The 19,258-nt window shown below is 40.5% G+C and overlaps 1 protein-coding gene across 6 annotated transcripts; it reads right to left on the minus strand.

The window, feature by feature from the left end:
• Positions 1-2,192: 2,192 nt before the first annotated feature.
• Positions 2,193-9,076, minus strand: MRPL42 (mitochondrial ribosomal protein L42). 6 transcript variants are annotated; one of them, XM_027654668.1, is made up of 7 exons: positions 8,819-8,876; positions 8,268-8,447; positions 7,827-7,986; positions 6,411-6,474; positions 5,395-5,479; positions 3,940-4,103; positions 2,193-2,694 (listed from the first exon to the last, which is right to left on the minus strand). In XM_027654668.1, exons 3-7 carry the CDS (start codon positions 7,906-7,908, stop codon positions 2,649-2,651), a joined length of 441 nt encoding a protein of 146 aa, XP_027510469.1. In that variant the 5' UTR covers positions 7,909-7,986; positions 8,268-8,447; positions 8,819-8,876; the 3' UTR covers positions 2,193-2,648. The 6 variants fall into 6 exon arrangements, with proteins under 6 accessions (XP_027510469.1, XP_027510439.1, XP_027510478.1 ...); XM_027654638.1 differs by having other exon boundaries at positions 7,827-8,010; XM_027654677.1 differs by having other exon boundaries at positions 8,264-8,447.
• Positions 9,077-19,258: the final 10,182 nt, after the last annotated feature.

Consider the following 19,258-nt stretch of genomic DNA (forward strand, 5'->3'; position numbering starts at 1 on the left):
GATGACCCCAGAAAAAGATTTAGTAGAAGCAAACAGAAATATTGAAAGAGGCAGCGCAATGCAGGGATAAAACATCAATGTTATGAATTAATAACAAAATGTCAGAGGACATATGTAGTGAAAAGGTGTTTTAGACTCAGTTTCCAGTAACTGGTCAGAAGAGAAGGTACTTTAAAGATAGGAATCAAGTACATAATAGATTTTTAGCCCTCAAAGTGCTTGGAAAGCATCCAAAAATGTTTGGGAAACATTGAGAAATCCAGCATTTCTACACTGATTGTAGATGTTTGATCATAAACGGGGTTAGGCATGAACAGATAAATGCCATAACAGAAGGTCTCTGTAAAGCAAAATGTCTTAGCAGTATTAGGCAGCAATAAGCAAAAGTATTGGAGAAAAGGGGGGGAGGAAATAAGTGAAAGTTTAAGTTCGTCCAAGAATATTTTTTCTTACACTGGAGTGACAAATTAGGTCTCAGCTTTCTAAAAATAAAGGGGACTCAATGCAGTTAAGCTGTGGAACATAACAAAACACCACAAGAGATGTCATCTCAGTTATGTGCCAGTGTCAGTACCAGGCACCATGAACTGATGAAAATACTAAAATTTGTTGTACTAGAAATTACTACAAACTATTTTAAAAGTTATATTCTAGGCAGAAAAAAACCCACAATTATGTTCATGTGATCGAACTTGCAGAGTTAAGCAGACATCCTTTGCATAGGCAGCACAGACATTCCTCCAAAACAGCATGTTTGTTATGTGAGTAACACATCATTAATATGGAGCCAAAATCACTTGGCTGATGTCGGCTTAAGCATGGACTCATATCTTACAAGCACAACAGAGCAATGAAAAACCATTATCAGCTTCCCGGCATTCAGATTTAAAAATGCACTTAGACTAGTTTTAAGTATTTAAAGGCAGTCTTTTTACATACATCCAACATCACTTTTTTCACAATTTAAGGACATTCAAAGAAAAAAAGGTGATTTAGTGATAACTTTAGAAACTAACAATGACCAAGATAAGAGGTTCCATACAGTACTCAACTTCTAGCAAAATCTGTAGATAATACATGCTGGCAAAATGGCACTAAACTAACAGAGGAAACAAAAACCTTCTTAAGTTATCCAGCTTGCTTTGGAAAGGAAATGCAATAAAAATATATCCTGTATGAGAAGTAACTATTTTCTGGTTATTTACAAGGATCTGCTAAGAAGGCTTTATGAAGTCACTGGGATTTCTGCAGAGGCACAATGTTCCAAGCCAGCCCTTTTTATCAGAAGGCCGATGCCTAAAACTGTAGATTGGAACAAAGAATTGCCTTTTCCTGAGGGAAAAAAATGCTAGATGACATAGAATATTGCAAGAGCAGGAACATTTAAGCACTACAAAATGCTAAAGCAACGAGGTAGAATCAGACCAAATTTCTTTAATTTAAAGCATTTTATATAATAAAGGGTCAATCCTTCCTCCTAAGTAAGCTACAAAGAGCTGGGAGTCTTCAGTGATTACCTTGCAGACACAAAGAACTTCATATAAAAATTGGAATAGCTGTAGCATCCTCACTGAGCAGTAGCTGGGAATTAAGAAAACAAAAAAACTGCCCATGAATCACAAATGCACACAGAAGTTCTCAGGTATTTGGGAACGCTGGGTGATTTTGAAGGACAAGTTACTATGTCTTGTCACACTCTACAACTCCCTGAAAGGAGGTTGTAGCCAGGTGGGTGTCAGTCTCTTCTCCCAGGCAACCAGCAGAAGGACAAGAGGGCATGGGCTTAAGCTGTGCCAGGGGAGGTTTAGGTTGGATATTAGGAAGAAATTTTTTACAGAGAGAGCAATCAGACATTGGAATGGGCTGCCCAGGGAGGTGGTGGATTCACTATCCCTGGAGGCTTTTAAAATGAGACTGGATGTGGCACTTAGTGCCATGGTCTAGTAACCATGGCAGTGTTGGATCAAAGGTTGGACTTGATGATCACAGGTCTTTTCCAACCCAGTTGATTCTACAATAATTCTATGATTCTATGGATGCTAAAAATTAAAACCAAGTTGGTCAGTTTTCAGTACACAACAATAGCCTTAGATACAATCTCTTGGCCAATGTAGAATCAAACATGGAACCAGGTATCTTACAAGTGTAACAGAAGAAGCAAAACTATTTGTTTTCATAAATACCTCATACAGTATTTTTCATAAACACTCTTCTATTAATACCTCAGTATTCAAGCTTACCTGCATTTACGGTACTAGATTCCTAAAGAAGAAAAAAAATTATTACCCCCAGCAAACCACCAAACCCTAATATGTCCATTTATAGACTTCCCATTTTGACACAAGACTTGTATGGATTCACTTTATAAACAATGAGGCTGTGACCAAGTTTAGTCAGAGCACTCCATGGCCTGTTACATCCCGTTCTCCATTCTAAAACTGGCCCGTGTGCTGACCAGGCACATGCACAACTGCTTTCACTGACGCTCTGTCTCATCAGTGCCATTTTTCTGTCAACTAGTTGAAGTGGAAAATAACAGTCAAATTAAGTTAAGCGTGTTTTGTTATAGCCAGACATCTCACTTTCTGTAATTTTTATTTCTAATAAAGATTAACAGCAAAGTGTTGATGATCAAGAAATTATCTTAATTATCGGTCTTTGGGAGGATTAGGATTCCTGCGTCTTCTGTGATACCTAGAAGAAAAAAAAGGGTGCAATGAATGCAAAGACTGTGGACAGTCTTTATTTTCCTGATATTTTTTCCCCCAGTAAGTGATCTGAGGTTACACATGTAAGCAAAACACAAGACACACAAGCACTACCCATCACCACTCAGTAGATGTCATCTCTGTTGTTTGTGGAATTACATAACTCTACTCATTTCTATTGTTACATCTGCTACAAGCACACAATAATCCAATCAGTTCTACAGCTGAATAGGAACAAAGGCTGCTGTTTATTCTTAATCCTTTGTGTGAAGTTAATTTCATTACATGGTCAGCTTTCCTTTTGGCTAAAATGATTGCTATAGAACAGACACCTGACGTTTAAAGGAGTTGAGCCAGACTGTGTGTTAAATAGTGTAGTATTTTACAGACAAACTGAAAAACAAATTCTTAACAACAAAAAGTGATCCATATTTTCCTCTTAATTATGCACCCTAAAACAAGATTGATCTTGTTTGATCTTCATTAAAGGGACAGCTACCCTTTGGTCATGAAAGTCCCACCATTCCATTCCTTATATCTACTCCCAAAGCACATTGATTAAAGTTTTCTGCAGACAATAAACCCCCCAAAATTTGTGTGTTATGTCTTCATAGTTATAAAATTAGCAGCTACCAAAATATGTAGTAACATGGACTGGGAGTAGCACAAACCAGAATGCTGCTTGTTTCCATTAGTATATCTGAATGTACATAGTTCTTCTTTAAGCTCAGTCATGCATATTTGCACCTTTCTTCCTCAATTTCTGAATACAAGGCACACCAAGGTGCAGTTTTCACCATTTCAAATGAAAAACCTCTACTGCTCTTAAGTCTGAGAATCATCCCATTGAGGGCTTTTTTCGGAAAAGTTGTTAAGGAATAGACAATGCATGTTTCCAAGCTGTATTTGGTTATGTCCACTGAGGGTATTTTACATACTAGATTCTGTTATGTAACTTTAATAAATGACTCAAACCAGTAGCTAACTAGATGGTATGAGAAATTTCAACACTGTGACAAAAGTGGCAAAGGCTACCAAACAAAGGGGCAGTGTTAAAAAAACCCTCATGAAATACAGTCTTCCATTTACACAACACTGCATTTAAAATTTTATGTAATAGTCCACATATCTTGTCTCACATGACTCATCCTAGATTGAATCTGGTCATTAAATTATTTCTGTATTTCCCTTTACTGCTAAAAGGAACAAACACTGAAAAGAAAATACTTACTGTCCCACAGGATACCAGCGATGTTTAGTTGTGTAAAACATTTTGCTGAGCTCTTCAATTGTAGGACCTCTTTTGTTCTTTAGCTCTTTTTCATTCAATCTGGATTTCAAAACTTGATCAAGGTTTTCTTCTTTATTATTCACTGGATCTGGCCGTGGTATGGGCTATAAAAACAGTAATGTATAAGTATGTCCTTTTTCTCTTTTTTTTGAGAAAGTCAAAAAGCCAGGCTACATAAGAGTAAACTGTAATGCTGTCTAACAGCTGAAACCAAAGGAATACAGAAAAATGCCTGCAATTGTAGAAGCTGTTTATCGCCCCTGCCTGCCCATCCCAAATGAAACCACACCACTGTGGAGCAGATGTCTAGAAATATCTAATTACCCCAGGTGCTCCAGCTGATTACCCTACCCCTAACACCAGCATTCTTGTCCTCATTATTGCTGATCTCATTCTTACAATTCACTAGCTGAATCAAAAGCTTCAGTTCTACTAACACAGAAGTATCCATATTATTCCTAATTAGAATTTTATTCATAGTGACAATCATTGTTGCTAAAAAGCTTTTAGCTGATGTGTACCTTTGAGAAGAATGTCACTTCCTAATTTTTTATGCACCAGCTAAGACAAAGTTGTTTGTTTTCAACTGGAAACCTAACTACTAGCACTATTACAAATATTTTCCCTTGTTTCAGTCTTTTACACCTGTTTTTCCTGAGGAACATGCAACTGACAGATTCAAAAATACCAATATATAACTTGCACGCAAAGAGTGCTAAAAGGTTTTAAGTTTCAATAGAGAATTGTCACACTGGGTACTTCAGCAACATGGCTACCAGATGCAGTATTTTACTAGCACATGAGAACTGGAAATTCAAACAAGAAGTGTACACTAGAAAAGTTTATCTACATGTTAAATCACAACACTAGACTTACTTTCATCAATGTGAAGAACACACTGAAAGTAGTACTGATAGATAAAAATCAGTATTTAAAGGTTTTTTTTGCTTTTAAGAACTCAAGAGTGCTGAATGGAATTTAAAGTTTGAGTTGAAAACAGTAGAGGTAGCATTTCTTTATATCCTCTTGCCCAGATTGTGGCATATGTGCACTATAATCTGCATTCTGATCATCCTCTTTGAGTAGTTCATAGACAAGACACTAGTTTTCTCTGCAGTGCCCAAGTATTTGAGTGCCCTGTTTAATTCTATTTGAGTTACTATGTGCTGTGATATCTGAGCTTTTCTTACTCTGCAACTTTCCCTCAATTCAACTAAGTTCCTCCTTGTGGCAGCAGCTGTATTCATCATTCACTTACTTCATAGACATGTTGATCACATACTAAAAAGTATCTCAGTATTTCAAATTTAAAAAGATGCCCTAAAGACTCAAACCTATGAACTAATAAATGCCTTTACAAGAGTAAGAAATATAAATGTGTACATTTGCACATACTTTTGTATGCTCATATGGAATCTCAAGCGAAGGGTGGTAGCAGACAATTGTCTTCAAATCTGATGTCACTGCAAGTTCCACTTTGCTATGAAAATAAAACAAACTTATAATTTTCAGAAATGCTGAACAACTGAGCAGCCCAAGTGCTAAAGAAAACTGGATTTGACCCTGCATTTATGAATTCTTAATAATCTTCTATATAAAATAAAGGTCACAAATATTTGATCTGAACTTCCAATTTTTTGTTCCCCCAGTCATCTTCATCTTTCTTTGTGAATGGAGAGGAAAAAAGAGCTAAAGAAAGTATTAAAAAAAGCTGGAAATATCGGTTGGACAAGAAGTCTTTAATACTTTAATAGTTGCATATACAACTCTAAACAGATGGGGATATTGACCTCTAGGACAACATGCCTTTATAAGAAATATGGCACCAACAATGAAAAAATTGGAAACAAAGCTCTGTTTGGGGTTCCAACTTTTCTATTTGGTAAAAGATGATGAACAAGATGTCCTACTGAGAATTTCTTTGCATGAATATGGCTTTTGTCACCTTCCTTCCCCTTCCCATGACACATTAAGCTTCCTAAAACAATGGATGACATGGATTCTGTGTTTCTCACTATATTTGTATCGTCTTTTCCCATTTCTACTCAAGTTTCCCATGCAGCAGCACAAATATACTGGGACTTTGTCTTAACAATGAGCAGCAATGGAAATGACTACTCTAAGCTACTTTTGCTCTTCTGCAAGCAAAACTGCAGGGGTACTGGGGTCATCAACATGCTGATGTCGATATCATCAGAATGGGCCCTGTGTAATTTTTTACTACACTTATTTTTTGAAATATTAACTTCACTATCATTATTACTGTTGGAATCAGTACTTTAGCTAAAATTATTACATATATCCAATACTGGCAGAAAATGACAGCATTATATGACAACTTCATGACAGAGAAAGTAGCCCTGGAATACACATTACATGAAAAGGCCACACATCAAAGCATGTTTACATACCAGTTGTAGTCTTCAGGGAGAACCGAGTATGTAGATTTATGGCAAGCATGATACACAGCTCCCTCTGCAACAAGAACCCAAGTAAGGAACACTGATGTAAAATCAAGCAGAGCTGTGCCCATTTAAGTATGTTTATGTTTTCAATTTTCATTCTGTTTCAAGTCCTAATCAGGATTATAATCCTACACAGTTTTAGATTAACAAAACCCAAATGCTGTCTAAATAGAAATTCACTTTACTATACAGATTTCTAATGCAATCAAAAAACCCACAGTATCCAGGTACCTATGACCCATCCAATTGTATTGTTTTCCTAAGGAAAGTCTCAGTATGAAGAAAATAGCTACAGTTATTAGAGAGTATTCTTTTTATATATATATATATATATATATATATATATGCAAAGAACATTACCATATGACTTACAGGGAAGATCGTAATTTCATTCATAGCAACATTATTATCAAAATCAGGGGCTCTGACTGGATATGCAGAGAAATGCTTTCCTAATGAGGACAGCCAACAGTGGGACTGGAGGGCAGCAGGTTTGTGCAGTCTCTGTCCTTGGAGAATTCAAAGACTCAGCAAGCCCTGAGCAACCCAATGTGTTTGCAGAGCTGACCCTGCTTTAAGGAGGAGCTTGGACCACAAATCACTCAAAGTTCCTTACTCACAGTTTGACTTACATTGTTTTATAGAATCACAGAATCATTTGGATTGGAAAAGACTTTTAAGGTCAGAGTCCAAATGCAAACGTAGCGTAAAGTGTTAAACAGTAACAGTCCCTTACATAGCATTCATGCTATAGGCATCTTGCCTTCCACAAGTTAATAAGTTGTCTTAGTTATTGAGAAGTTGAGTTCTGGTATATTGTAAATAGCTTGCATTTCTTCCTAAGATTTCTTTCCCTTCCTTTCCCACTAACCTCTAAAATGTAAGATGTCCATTGTATTTACTCAATTACTGTCTTTTCCACCACTTTTACTATCTCTCCTATGTCTTTCTATTGACAACTAAAACATAGACAAAAATCTAAGAAATAGTACTGCCTGTTTCTACTTATTCTAATAATGTTTATGTGAAGTAATGAGATTTTACCGTAGCCTTTTCTCACCACTTTTTGTAAGTCTGAAAAAATAAATTTAAATCTTCAATGATAATCAGTGGTAAGAGGGGTGGTATTTACAAGCTAGTAAGCTAGAGGAGTATCCTATGTGAACCATGAAAGCTTCAAAAGGAAAAAAAAACTCAGATCAAGATGTCCTTTAATTATCAGCAGAGAGCACAGACTATCAGGCTTCACTGTGTTCAAATAGAAAAGTCACTTCCACGCTTCCATTACTTTAAACAGTACAGGACAGAGGCTCTCAAAGAACAAATTTTAATATAGGACTTCTACAATTTATTGCTACTTACTGTGCAGTGGGGCCTGCTTACAGGTTGCTACTGAACGCATCCAAAAGAGGCTGGACCATGCAGTTCTAAGAGACAGTGCCATGCAGACAGCAGAGAGGAAACCAGTCCGGGACTCGATGGAACTCAAAGAGACACGTATCCTTTTTCTCTGCAGAACACTCTTTGAAAGAAACCAGTTTCATAACTGTTCAGGATACAGAAGACTAACAATTAAATTTACTGAATGTCTTAAGGATAAATAAAATCTGTGCAATACATTCTTCATTATTTGTCAATTATTTAGAGTTTCTTATTATTTATGGTACTGGTACTTGCCTTTTTAACAGTCAAAAGCAGTACAAGACTTTATTTACTGAGAGGTAGTCTTTGAAAACATTAACTTTTTAAAAAAGCTTCCAATCTTGGGTCTTCTCACAGGTTTTTCTAATGGTACTCACCCACCTAAAATTTGATCCTTCCTTCTGCACACTCCATAGAATTATTCCTGAAACATGTTCTTCTTGTTCACAGTGTAAATACCATCACCTAGTATAAAAATAGAAGTACTTATAAATAACACCTGCTGTAGTTAAACTGTCTAAATGAAGTCAGATGGTTTCATCCATCTCAAAAGCAATACACCTAGAAACCAAGAAACACCGTTTAGAATACCGTAAATATTACCCCAGACTTCACAGAAGCAGAAAGACATCTTATGTTTTCACTGTCTAATGAGAAAAAAAAAACTGCTTAAAAGAGAAACTTATTATGACGCTTAAAAAAACACAACTGGAAACAGTTTAAAGACACAGGACACGTGTGCCAGCAATGCGCGGAAACACGAAACCTGACACTTTTATAATTAAAGAAAATATTTAACTTAAAAATAAATAAATCAGTGATCCGTCAAAGCAAGCAAAAGAGTCCCCGTTACGAACCCCCGAGTGTGACCCCCGGCGGTTCGGCCCCTCCGAAAGCCCAGAGCCTCTCGCCCGGCCCTGCCCGGCGCTCACCTGCGCGGCACCGCCCGCTGCCCGCGCCCGCCCCGCCGGCGGAAGCGGCCCCGCGCTCCCGCTCCCCTTCCCCTTCCGGCTCCGGCGGCTCGTCCCGCGGCACGCCGGGACACGTAGTGCGGGCCGGCCGGCCAGCAGGGCCCGACACCTACAGTGGTACTGATACCCATACCGACACCACCTCCTGCTCCTTCCGCCCTCAGCACTGCCCCGGCCATGGCCGCAAGCCCCGAGCCGCTTCATAATATGGTGGAGGGGAGGGTAGACCGGGCCGGGCCGGGCCAGGGGGAGCAATGCGGACACAGAGTAACAGAATTACGTTAGAAAAGGCCTCCGAGGTCATCGAGTCGAACCTGTGACCGATCTGCACTTAGACAACTAGACCGTGGCACAAAGTGTCGTTTCTTGAACACCTCCAGGGATGGTGACTCCACCACCTCCCTGGGCAGTCCAGTCCAATGTTGACAACCCTTTCAGAGAAGAAGTTTCTCCCAATGTTCAACCTGAACCTCCCCTGGCACAGCTGGAGGCCATTTCCTCTCGTCCTGTTGTCCACAAAAATGAGATTTGTTAGCCAGTGTGCAACAAGCCAGTAATAACACACTGTGGACAACACTGTCACTAGTTGCTTGGCAGAAGGGTCTGCCCCCCATCTGGCTACAACCTCCTTTCAGGTAGTTGTAGAGAGCTCTAAGGTCACCCCCAAGGCTCCTCTTCTCCAGGCACCCCAGTTACCTCAGCCTCTCCTCATAGGATTTACCCTGTAGACCTGTCATGAAACACCTGCTGCTCGCCCTCAGTGTTCTCTGGTGGTCCCTGTACTGAGTGGGCTTCAGGGGCTCAGAAACCCGTAGCAGAGGCACTGGGGCACCCTGGCATCAGCAGCAGCTGCTCAGCTGGGAGAGAGGGCACAAAGCCCCAGCGAGAGGCAGCAGTGCAACTGCCAGTCCCAGGAATGTGCCGTAGTCTTATGTTACCTCCAAAACAACCCCCTCTGATCCCATAATTTGAAGGGACATCTCTAACATTATTGGTTATTTTCACAAGCTTGCGAGCATAGCTTGCTTGCTTTCTGGGTTAAATTACTCAACAGCAGCTCCCTCTGTTCAGCCTGCCAAACCCTCGCAGTACCTGTAATAGCTTTCCTCAGGGAACGCCTGAGTTTATGTAGATGAAATAGAATGTTTCCAATATTTAAGGCATGCTGAAAATTCACCTGAATACCCCAGGCACATTGCTGTTCTGGGGCTACTTGCTTTGCTTCTTTCGAAGACTGAGTCAAAAAGTGTTTCAAAGATAAGATTATATTTACACAACATTGATAAAAGACAAGAAGAAGATACAAAAATCAATTATCTGATCTGCAGTTTTAGTATCTGAAATGGCTCCAGCACTGTAAGCTTTCGAACGTCCATAAAACCTCTCTAATTCACATCTGTAGATTCTGTCTCCATTCCTTTCACAGCATTACTCTTTTAGAAACTCTTAGATAATGCCTTTTAAAGGGCTGCAACCTTTTCCAGAAATCTTCAAACCATTGCATCTTTTCTGGTCACTGGCTGTGGTACTGCAATTTCATGTCATCATCGGTGGAAGCCTCACAATTTCAGTCACATCTAACTTGATTCTGTAGCTGCAGAGTTGTAGTTACACTAATAACTTCCAGAAGTATAACAGAAGTATAGCCAGAAATCACTAGTCAATAGCTGATCATTCCCATTAGCAGTAGCAAAGGTTTCTTCTCTGTGAGTATTTTTCCTTACAGTGGAAGATGGAAGACATCCATTTTACAACTTCTTGCAGTAGTAGATCATAGAATCAGTCCTTAGAAAAAGGGACTAGAGGTGGGCCAAAATGTTTTACATACTACTTGGAGAGATGCAACCAAGGTGGGAGATAACAACTCCATTGTAAGACTCCTCCAGATTTGTGGAGATCAACTCACTTTGTCATTCCATCAAGTTTCTTGCAGTGTGCAGCTACAAAGGTGTCTGATCTGGATCAAGCACTAAACAGAAGCAATACAGTTTTACGTATCTTCTGTTGTGCACCAGCTCATGATTCCCACAAGGAAGTCCTTGTACTAGGATGAGGGCCACCCTTGGATAAAGGACAGCCTTTTGAAGCTGAATACAAGCAAGACAGTGGACAAATAAAACATGTTGAGGATTTTAAACTCAAGGACAGTGTTGAAAAAAAATTAAATGGTTATAAACTGTGTGAAACAAGTGCTCTCTGGAAATTAAAAGTTAGGAATGAAACTTCATTTAAGGAGTGAGCTTCAGGAATATCTTGTCCATAGGCATAATGGGGATAAACGGAGGTATTTCAAAGTCACTCTCACCAGGAGCAGTCTGTGACAATGACAGACCGGCTTGGAATTCTTGCCTTTCTCCGGGTTGGCTGCAGTGTGACACCCTGTATGCAAATGTACCTTGCAGTGGTCCCTTAGCACAGAACCTGGTCTGTCATGTGTGCTATGTGTGTGTGTTTGTGTGTGAACCTGGGACACAAGCACATTAAGGCTTGGTCTAGTTTCCTAGGAAATACTAAATAAACTTAAGGCTTCTCTGACTTGCCGTGGAGGTGCTCATGACTTAGTGTCATAGCTTCTTTAAAAGATTGCCTAAACACAGTGATGATGAGGACTGTAGTTGACACTGCTGATTCTTAGAGGTTTTCTCAAACCGATATTGTTCACCCATCCAGGAGACAAAAATTCTTTGCTGTCGAGTGGAAACCTTGAAATTAACTCCTTTCATGACTGGAGATGACTGAAAATCACACCTGTTTCTTTCTGCAGTGTGAGACACTTTTTTTTTAATCTCCTCTATATTGAGCAGCAATTGTTAAAAAAAAAAATTACAAACCTCTCACTAGCCCCTTAAAAATGGTCTCCCAATAAAAACTACTAAATTTCAATAAGCTTGAGTATGTTAGTCATGATTGCAATATAAGAAGACTTCTGTGGTACTCCTACATTACTGTTTCCTAATCAATTTCTTTGCTTTAATCAAGACAATCTTTTTACTCTTCAGTGCCATATGTACTTCCTGAGGACTGCATATAGGCACAGACTTGCAGATATGCGTGCTCTCAAGTTTGAAAAAGTAGAGTTTCTAATGTTACTGATGAATGTGGCCAACAAGTTTTCTAATGGTGGGATTTTTTAGGCTGGTGGTATTGAGTCATTAATGGCTTAATTGATGAGATTGTGAAGATCAACAAAAGCTCTTTAATTTGAAGCTACAGCCTGTACTGCTTGTTTTCAATCATTATATTTTTTTCCACATAGCAAATGCTAGGTGGTTCTCTGGGGGGAATTTCTGATTCCAGACAGGAGGGCAGCCACCAGGAGAATTACCACATCGTTAGTCTTCTCTTTCATATTGCTGCAATGGAGTATCACTTGCAAAGTTCATCAGAGATTGCTAACAATTTTCTGTTCCTTATGTGAACTCATTGAGAACACTTGACAGCCCTCTGAAATCTTGATTCATAAAACAGCCTTCGGATTTCCCAGATATCCTTATTGCATAATTAGTTTTAAATTAGAGGTAACCTATAGGTATTTCTGTAAGGATTTTATTCCAGAAACGTGTGCTTTTAAAACATCACTTTAATGGCAAATCTTGCAATTTAAATCCTATTTCTAAAAGGTTGCAATTGAAGGTACTGCAGAACTTTATTTTTATTTTTAAAAAACAGAACCACATACACTGTTAGGCTTCCAGGCTATTTTTAGGTTGTTTCTATAAAAAGATTTTTTAGGAGATAGTAGATGAGGTCTACCCCCTCCCTGACACATGATGTTCTGCAAGTCTATTCTTAGCATGTTCTGACAGATTACAACTTTCTGGTAGGGAGATAAGTATTGCTTAAGGAGAGCTCAGAAGTGTGACTACACACTTCTCCAGCATGTCTGGAGATGGGTTATTAATAACTGCCAACGGCCTGGCTTGCTTCAGCAGGCTGTAGACAGAGGAGGGGGAGTTGCTCAGTCTGCACTGGCTCAGCAGAAAGGAGATTGTTCTCTCTGTTACCTGCGGAGATACTGTGGAGGTGCTAATGCTGAGTTCCAGACCTCTGGGACTTCATGTCTTTGAAAATCTGGCAAGTTTGGTTTCTAGGTTGCTCTCTCACTGAAGATAAACCATCAACCTGCTCTTACTCAGTCACAAGCTTCTCCAGGAAATGCTCTAACTGATCAGACTTTTGCTATAGTTAGGCAACAAACACCATGTAGTAATGAGGTCAGGACTATGTTGGTTGCCTCTGTTTTAGAGGAAAAAATTTATAAATCAGAGATGGCATCTAGACTGGTTTTGTGTGAGCAGTTGCACACACACACACACACACACACAGAGCCCTTCTGAGAAATAGAAATTGGGACCTGGGTGTTCTAGCTCTTTTGCTGCAGTGGCATATTCAGGAAATTGTTACTTAATGAAATTATTCAGGCTGGATTATTGGCAAACTCAATATAATACTTTTTTTTTCATAGAAACAAATGTTTCAAAATCTGCCTAGGAAAAAGCATTTTATTTCCTTTATTTCCTTTTAAATCTGTAGTAGAAAAGGTACTATACAATTGTACCTCGAAGTGGAACTGAATTTGTGCGTGGATGGAATTTTTTTTATTGCAAAGGTTGTGTCTTAACAATGGAGATGGATGGGCCTCCACTCCTGAAATAAGATATCTTAATCTCTGTGAGGTTATCCTATAAATGTAGGCATCAAATTTTTAATGAGACATTGTAGTTTAATTATGGTCTTAATTCTCAAGTCTTCTCAAGTGATGTTGTAGACAGATTTCTATGTTTTAAGTCAGTCTGTAAACACCCAGTGTAAACATCAAGGCCTGTGTCACCAAGGCCATCTTAATTCTTTAGCATATCTCATGTCATCTTGTCCATCTTGTTACTGGTAAGGAGTGAAGCTGCAACTGTAACTGAGCAGTCATATGCAGCCTAAATAATTTGTGTTTCTGTTGATTAACATAGTTCAATTAAATTTTATGCCTCTATTCAAGCAACCACTTAATGAAAAAAATCTAAAGTTATTTGCCACAGTGAAGGCGTCTAATCACAGCATCCCATTTTGATGTTCTAAGTTGGTAAAATATATAACTAGTGGGGTGGGGTTTTTTTGCCCAGTACAGTTTCACTTAGCCCTGCCATTTAGGATAACTCAGAAATTGTCCAGTGACACTTTAAATTAGTGCTAAGTGAAAAACACTGCACTTCTGTGGCTCAGTTTCCCCATTTCTACATAGGGATCATAGCAACTGTTGTAAAATTCTCTGGGGTTTACTGAACGTTTTTAATATAAAATCTAGATATTACTGTGAGAATTCATTCATACACATATACATACATCTGGTTTTTGCTGTAGAACAGATTTTCTGCAATACTTGACAAAAATAGAGAAATGCTTTTATGCACAAATAAAGAATCCGGAGTCTGAAATAGAGTTGTAATTGCAGTAAGACTTCTATAAGATTGCAAAGAGGGATAGGAGGAGGAAGTGAGATAGTCAGTCACAGGTTCAGTTGGCCTGGGTGCACCCACTAAGTGAGTAACTCCATGACAGCAAAAGCTGTCACAGGAAGATGGTCAGCAGCTGTATTGAATTGTTCTGGGAGTATTAATTGCCTAATTGCAATTACTTCTTTACCTTTCCGCCTACAGCGGCATTATAGAGCACTTTGTTGGTGAATAAGCTGGTTGCCTAACTATTCTCAGAACCACTGTAATCTCAGAACAATGTGATGATCATGGATTCGTGGGAGGAGTACTGTTCTCTCCATCCTGGCCTTCACAGAGGTGTGGTGGGACAGGACCAGCTCAGCCAACAGAACAGGTCACTGCTGTGGAAGGGGGTAATCCTACATCTACCACCTCTCACTCTGTTTCCTACTGCTCCTCTTGTGCCAGCTCCGATGCCCCAGTGAGCTGGTCAGAAAGGTAACATAGCCAAAGAAACCCCAAACCAAACAAACTCCTGTACTCCAACAGATCCATATGAATGGCAGAAGGGGATCAGGAATATAAGGCAGGAAAAGACGGCAGGAGCTCAGTGTTGTCTGCGGCTTCTCCAAAAGGCTAAGAGGCATCCAAAGCTGTGTTAATAACTCATGTGTACTACAAAGGGCAATTTCACTCCCACTTGTGTTACTTTTTGTTGTCAGTGGTGCTTGCCAGACCCCCTGTAAGCCAAACCAATTCACTGATACAGCAGAAGACCAGACTGAAGGGCTGGTTTTCAGCCAAGTTAGTGCATTGCATCAGCTCAAAAGAACAGTGGGGGAAATGCTGTGCGTGAGAAAGGAGGGTGGAACCAGTGAGATGGGAAAGGGAAGTAAGAAGACCTCTTTTTAACAGATTAACTCAGCTGTTTGGTATAACTTGACCTCAAATATGTGGTTTCACGCTATCCCTAATGCAGGGAACTATAGACAGCCCCTTTCTCACCCCCTCAGGTATGAGTTCTTGTACATTTGCTTGTGCTTCACCTGCATAGCTGCGTGACTGCCTGTGGTTCACAGCAGCTCACTGCTCATCCAGGAACTATTCGTGCTTTTGATCAGCTCACCTTGGGTGAGATCATGGTGAGAGCTGAGGGAGCAGTGGTGCATAGCAGATGAGAAGGGCAGAAGCCCTCTTTAGCAGTAATGTAAATACAAAGTGATGTAACCTTGACGTGAAACTACACACTCAGTAACCACTGTGGAGGCAGGCCTAGGCTGTAGGAATGAACTCTCATTTGAATGGGGACTACAGGTGACACCAATCTGGCTGAACATTGTACCTAAATTTCCTCTGAAATGCAAATATAAATGTTGCTTTATAAAACCAACCAGTAGTGTGACAATACTACTTTTCTAAAAAGAACCTGCATCTTCAGGCGTTCTGAACTCCAAAGCAAAGCATCAAGGAGGAGCAAGAGTAGCACTGCTTCCCAAGGTGAGCCGAGCAGTGACTTCAGTGAGGAGCAGCCCCACTGTGCCAGAGGCCAGTGAGCAGAACAGTTTGTTTACTGCAGCGGGGCCTGTCGATGGTCCAGGGATCATCAGGCAGGACACAGGAACAGGCTGAGTTTGAAGCTGGTTCAGGAGCCCCAGACAGTCAGGCAGGCACAGCTGAGGTGCAGCTCAGGAAGGACTCAATCCAGGCTCATAGGAGGGTGAGGGTGGATGCCCCTGTTTAGGCTGTCACAGCAATTACCATCTATTTGTGCACTCAGTGCCTTGACATAAAGTTCTCTCTTCAAAATAGTATCTAACAAAGTCTTTACCAACCATCCAGAGTCCTGTCTTATATCCTGGAACTGTTTGTCAGCATATATCTGAGAAAATACAGCATATGACATTTCCAGATTTGCTCACATTCTGGCTGATGTACAGGATTTATTTCAGGATATTAAGGGAGCAAACAGTTAGCAATCACCAGTGCTAAAAGAGCATCAGACAGAATTCCAGGCAATGAGTCTAAGGAAAGATTTGAATTTAATTTAAACCAACATATAGTATCTAAATCTTTCAGCCTAGCAAAAGAAAAATACCAGGTTGAGTCAGGAAGGGCAGCTGTCTAAATGAGGATGCATGACTTCATTAATTACAGTACTTGGGATGAAAGCAGTATTTTTTCCATCAAATCTTTATTTTACATGAACAAAAAAAAAAGAGATTGCTGAAATAATCTGGAAGTTTTGACAAACTACACTTGTAGCACTGTGGACATCTAGTTTTTTGGATCTACTTTTTCTTCTCTCCTTTTCTCCTCTCTGTCCTCCCTCCCATGCCCTCCAAGAAACTTTACAATTTTTAGGTGGTTTTGGTGGCACTGTCTTATTTTTAATCGTACATTTGAAAAACTCTATGGGTAAAGAATCCCTGTACCATACTGCTCAAAATAAATAATCTGGCAGAGAAGAATAAATACATTTTAACAATAATATTGCACTCCAGAACAGGAGCGATGAAATACTGATCTATCCAGGGAAGCAGAAAGCAAAAGCATGCTAAGCTGGATCACCTGCAGTGCTTCTCCAAGGAAATCTTCCAAGACACATGCCAAATGGAGGATATGCACACAGAGCGATGCGGGCTGTGGTCCAGAACACAGTTACGGTGGCAGTAATGGACGAGTGGAAAATCCTGAAGGACAGGTGTGGACACTGGAAGGTCATTGGGTTGGTAAGGCACCTGGAGGATTCAAGAATTCTATGGGGTGTGGCTAGCTTGAGGAGAAAAGCCTCTCCTGGCACTTACATGCCTTGTTCCAGCTCTGATTCAGAGGATTAAGTTGTCTCCTTTGGGAATTTGAGGATGCTACAAAAGAAGGACAATTTTTACTATAGCTTCTCCTGGAAGGTGTCCCTTGGTAGACAGGAAACGCAAAGAAGCAAAGTCTATAGCTGGTATTCTAGAGGAGCCTGTTTGGATGGCTTTTCCAGCACTGATATGGATACTCAAGGATCTCTGCAGCAGTCCTTGTAGGAGCCGGAATGACTTAGGGAACAACCTAAATCTTTGTAGATATGACAACAGAAATCAATGCTTTTGTTTACTGCTATCTCCTGAGCAAGTGGCCTTCAAAAGCCTTTTCCTAAGAGGAGCCAGAAGGAGAGGTGTAATGAAAACTGCAACTTTCCCAGGATGTGACAGGATGTCAAAACATAATAAGCCAGATTGACTTGCTTCAATTTCAGCAAGTCTTCAGACTGAAGCAAGGTTCCTGCTGTACAACACTAGAAAAGGGACACTGAATGAGCATGTATTTGAGCCAACTGTGCTCCACTCTGTTGGTGCTTCTCACAGACTTTCAAGAAACTGAGTGGCATTTTACTCACATTGAACGTAAAAACAGCTTTGGCTCATGTTTTCTTCCACTTATGCCAGTCTTTTAATGCACAGTGTTCTGGGAGAAGTGTAAAAGGAAAAAAAAAAGAAAAAAAAAGAGGTGAAGGCAGAAACAAAGAAAAAGAAGTAATTCAACAAGCACTGTAACAAAATACTGTTTTAAATTACTTTTCTCTTGAGGGTATGGCCCAGTGAAGATTCTTTCATGTCTAATAAGGTATTGATGTCATGGAGTTTTTCTCCTAGTGGGACTACCAGCAACAGTTTTTTTCCTTTTGTCTTCCTACTTTCATAAAATTCACAAGGAATTGCTGACTTTCCTTGATAGCAGTAGGGTGAAGGGGGAAGGCACATCAATCTTCTGACACATGCTTAAGGTTCATAACTACTGTATAATAATATAAATGCTTAAATGGTAGCATGAACATGTTTGTACTATCTGTGATTGTTTCAGCAATTACAAAGTCCAGATTTGCTGCTTGCAGAGAACTTTACATTTCACTAGAGTGTACAGAAATTATGTCCTCTTTAAAAACAAGTCCTGTTTTAAAACAGGAGAAAACACTTGACAGGGAATCATATGTACACACGGTCCTACTCCTGTACTCCTAGCCTGCTGAGTAACCTGTGGGAGATTAGTTCATCTTTCTGTGCTTTTATTTCCTGCCAATAATGATGCACAGCCCTACTATGCAGCTGTAGTAATGTCCTCCTGTGCCTGTGTGATAACTACAGTCCAATGTCTAAAATATTTATATTTCTGCTGAAAAAGAAGGATGTTCACTAACAAGGTGTTATTAAGAGAAGTATCACAGAATCACAGAATTGCTAGGGTTGGTTGGAAGGGACCTCTGGAGATCATCCAGTCCAACCCCAACCAAGGCAAGATCACCTGGAGCAGGTGACACAGGGATGTGTCCAGATGGGTTTTGAAAGTCTTCAGAGAGGGAAATTCCATGACCTCCCTGGGCAGCCTGTTCCAGTGCACTGCCACCCTCAATGTAAAGAAGTTCTTCCTCGTGTTGAGGTAAAACTTCTTGTTTTAGTTTATGGCCAAGCCTGTCTCTGGGCACCACTGAAAAGAGTCTGGCACCGTCTTCTTGACACCCGTTTTTGAGATATTTGTATGTATTGATGAGTTCCCCTTTCAGTCTTCTCTAGGCTAAACAGGCCCAGATCACGCAGTCTCTCCTCATAAGAGAGAGACGCTCCAGACCCCTCATCATCTCTGTGGCCTCCGCTGGACCCTGCCCACTAGCTCGTTGTCTTTCTTGTACTGATGTTCTAAGATACCTTTGTAACGTGTCTGGCGACAGTGACAGAATCTAAAGGGGAAGGAAGGGCAGAGGTTTCCCGCCGACAGCACGCGGACCGGCTGATGCGGGTTTCCCTCGCTCCGTGCCGGGCGATGCTGCCACACGCGGATCCCGCTGTCCTACACTTCCCGGCGGCCCGCGCGCAGGGCGGCGCCAGCGGAAGCGCGGCGCGGATCTTTCCGGCCGTGCGCGCGCGCCGAGCGGAGGCGCGCCCCGAGCCTGCACCGACGAGACAAGATGGCCGGGCTGCCCCGCAGGATC

This window comes from Corapipo altera, unplaced genomic scaffold (genome assembly GCF_003945725.1).
Source record: "Corapipo altera isolate COAL_440 unplaced genomic scaffold, ASM394572v1 1, whole genome shotgun sequence".
Classification (NCBI taxonomy): domain Eukaryota; kingdom Metazoa; phylum Chordata; class Aves; order Passeriformes; family Pipridae; genus Corapipo; species Corapipo altera.

What these genes read in the sequence shown, in the direction of transcription:
- MRPL42 (XM_027654631.1), bottom strand. Translation starts at nt 9,061, where the DNA reads ATGAAGCGGCTCGGGGCTTGCGGCCATGGCCGGGGCAGTGCTGAGGGC. An exon ending in CAGCGGGCGGTGCCGCGCAG is followed by an intron (nt 7,987 to 8,818) that starts GTGAGCGCCGGG and finishes TTTCTTTCAAAG; the next exon opens with AGTGTTCTGCAGAGAAAAAG. An exon ending in TTCCATATGAGCATACAAAA is followed by an intron (nt 4,104 to 5,394) that starts GTATGTGCAAAT and finishes CTGTTTTTATAG; the next exon opens with CCCATACCACGGCCAGATCC.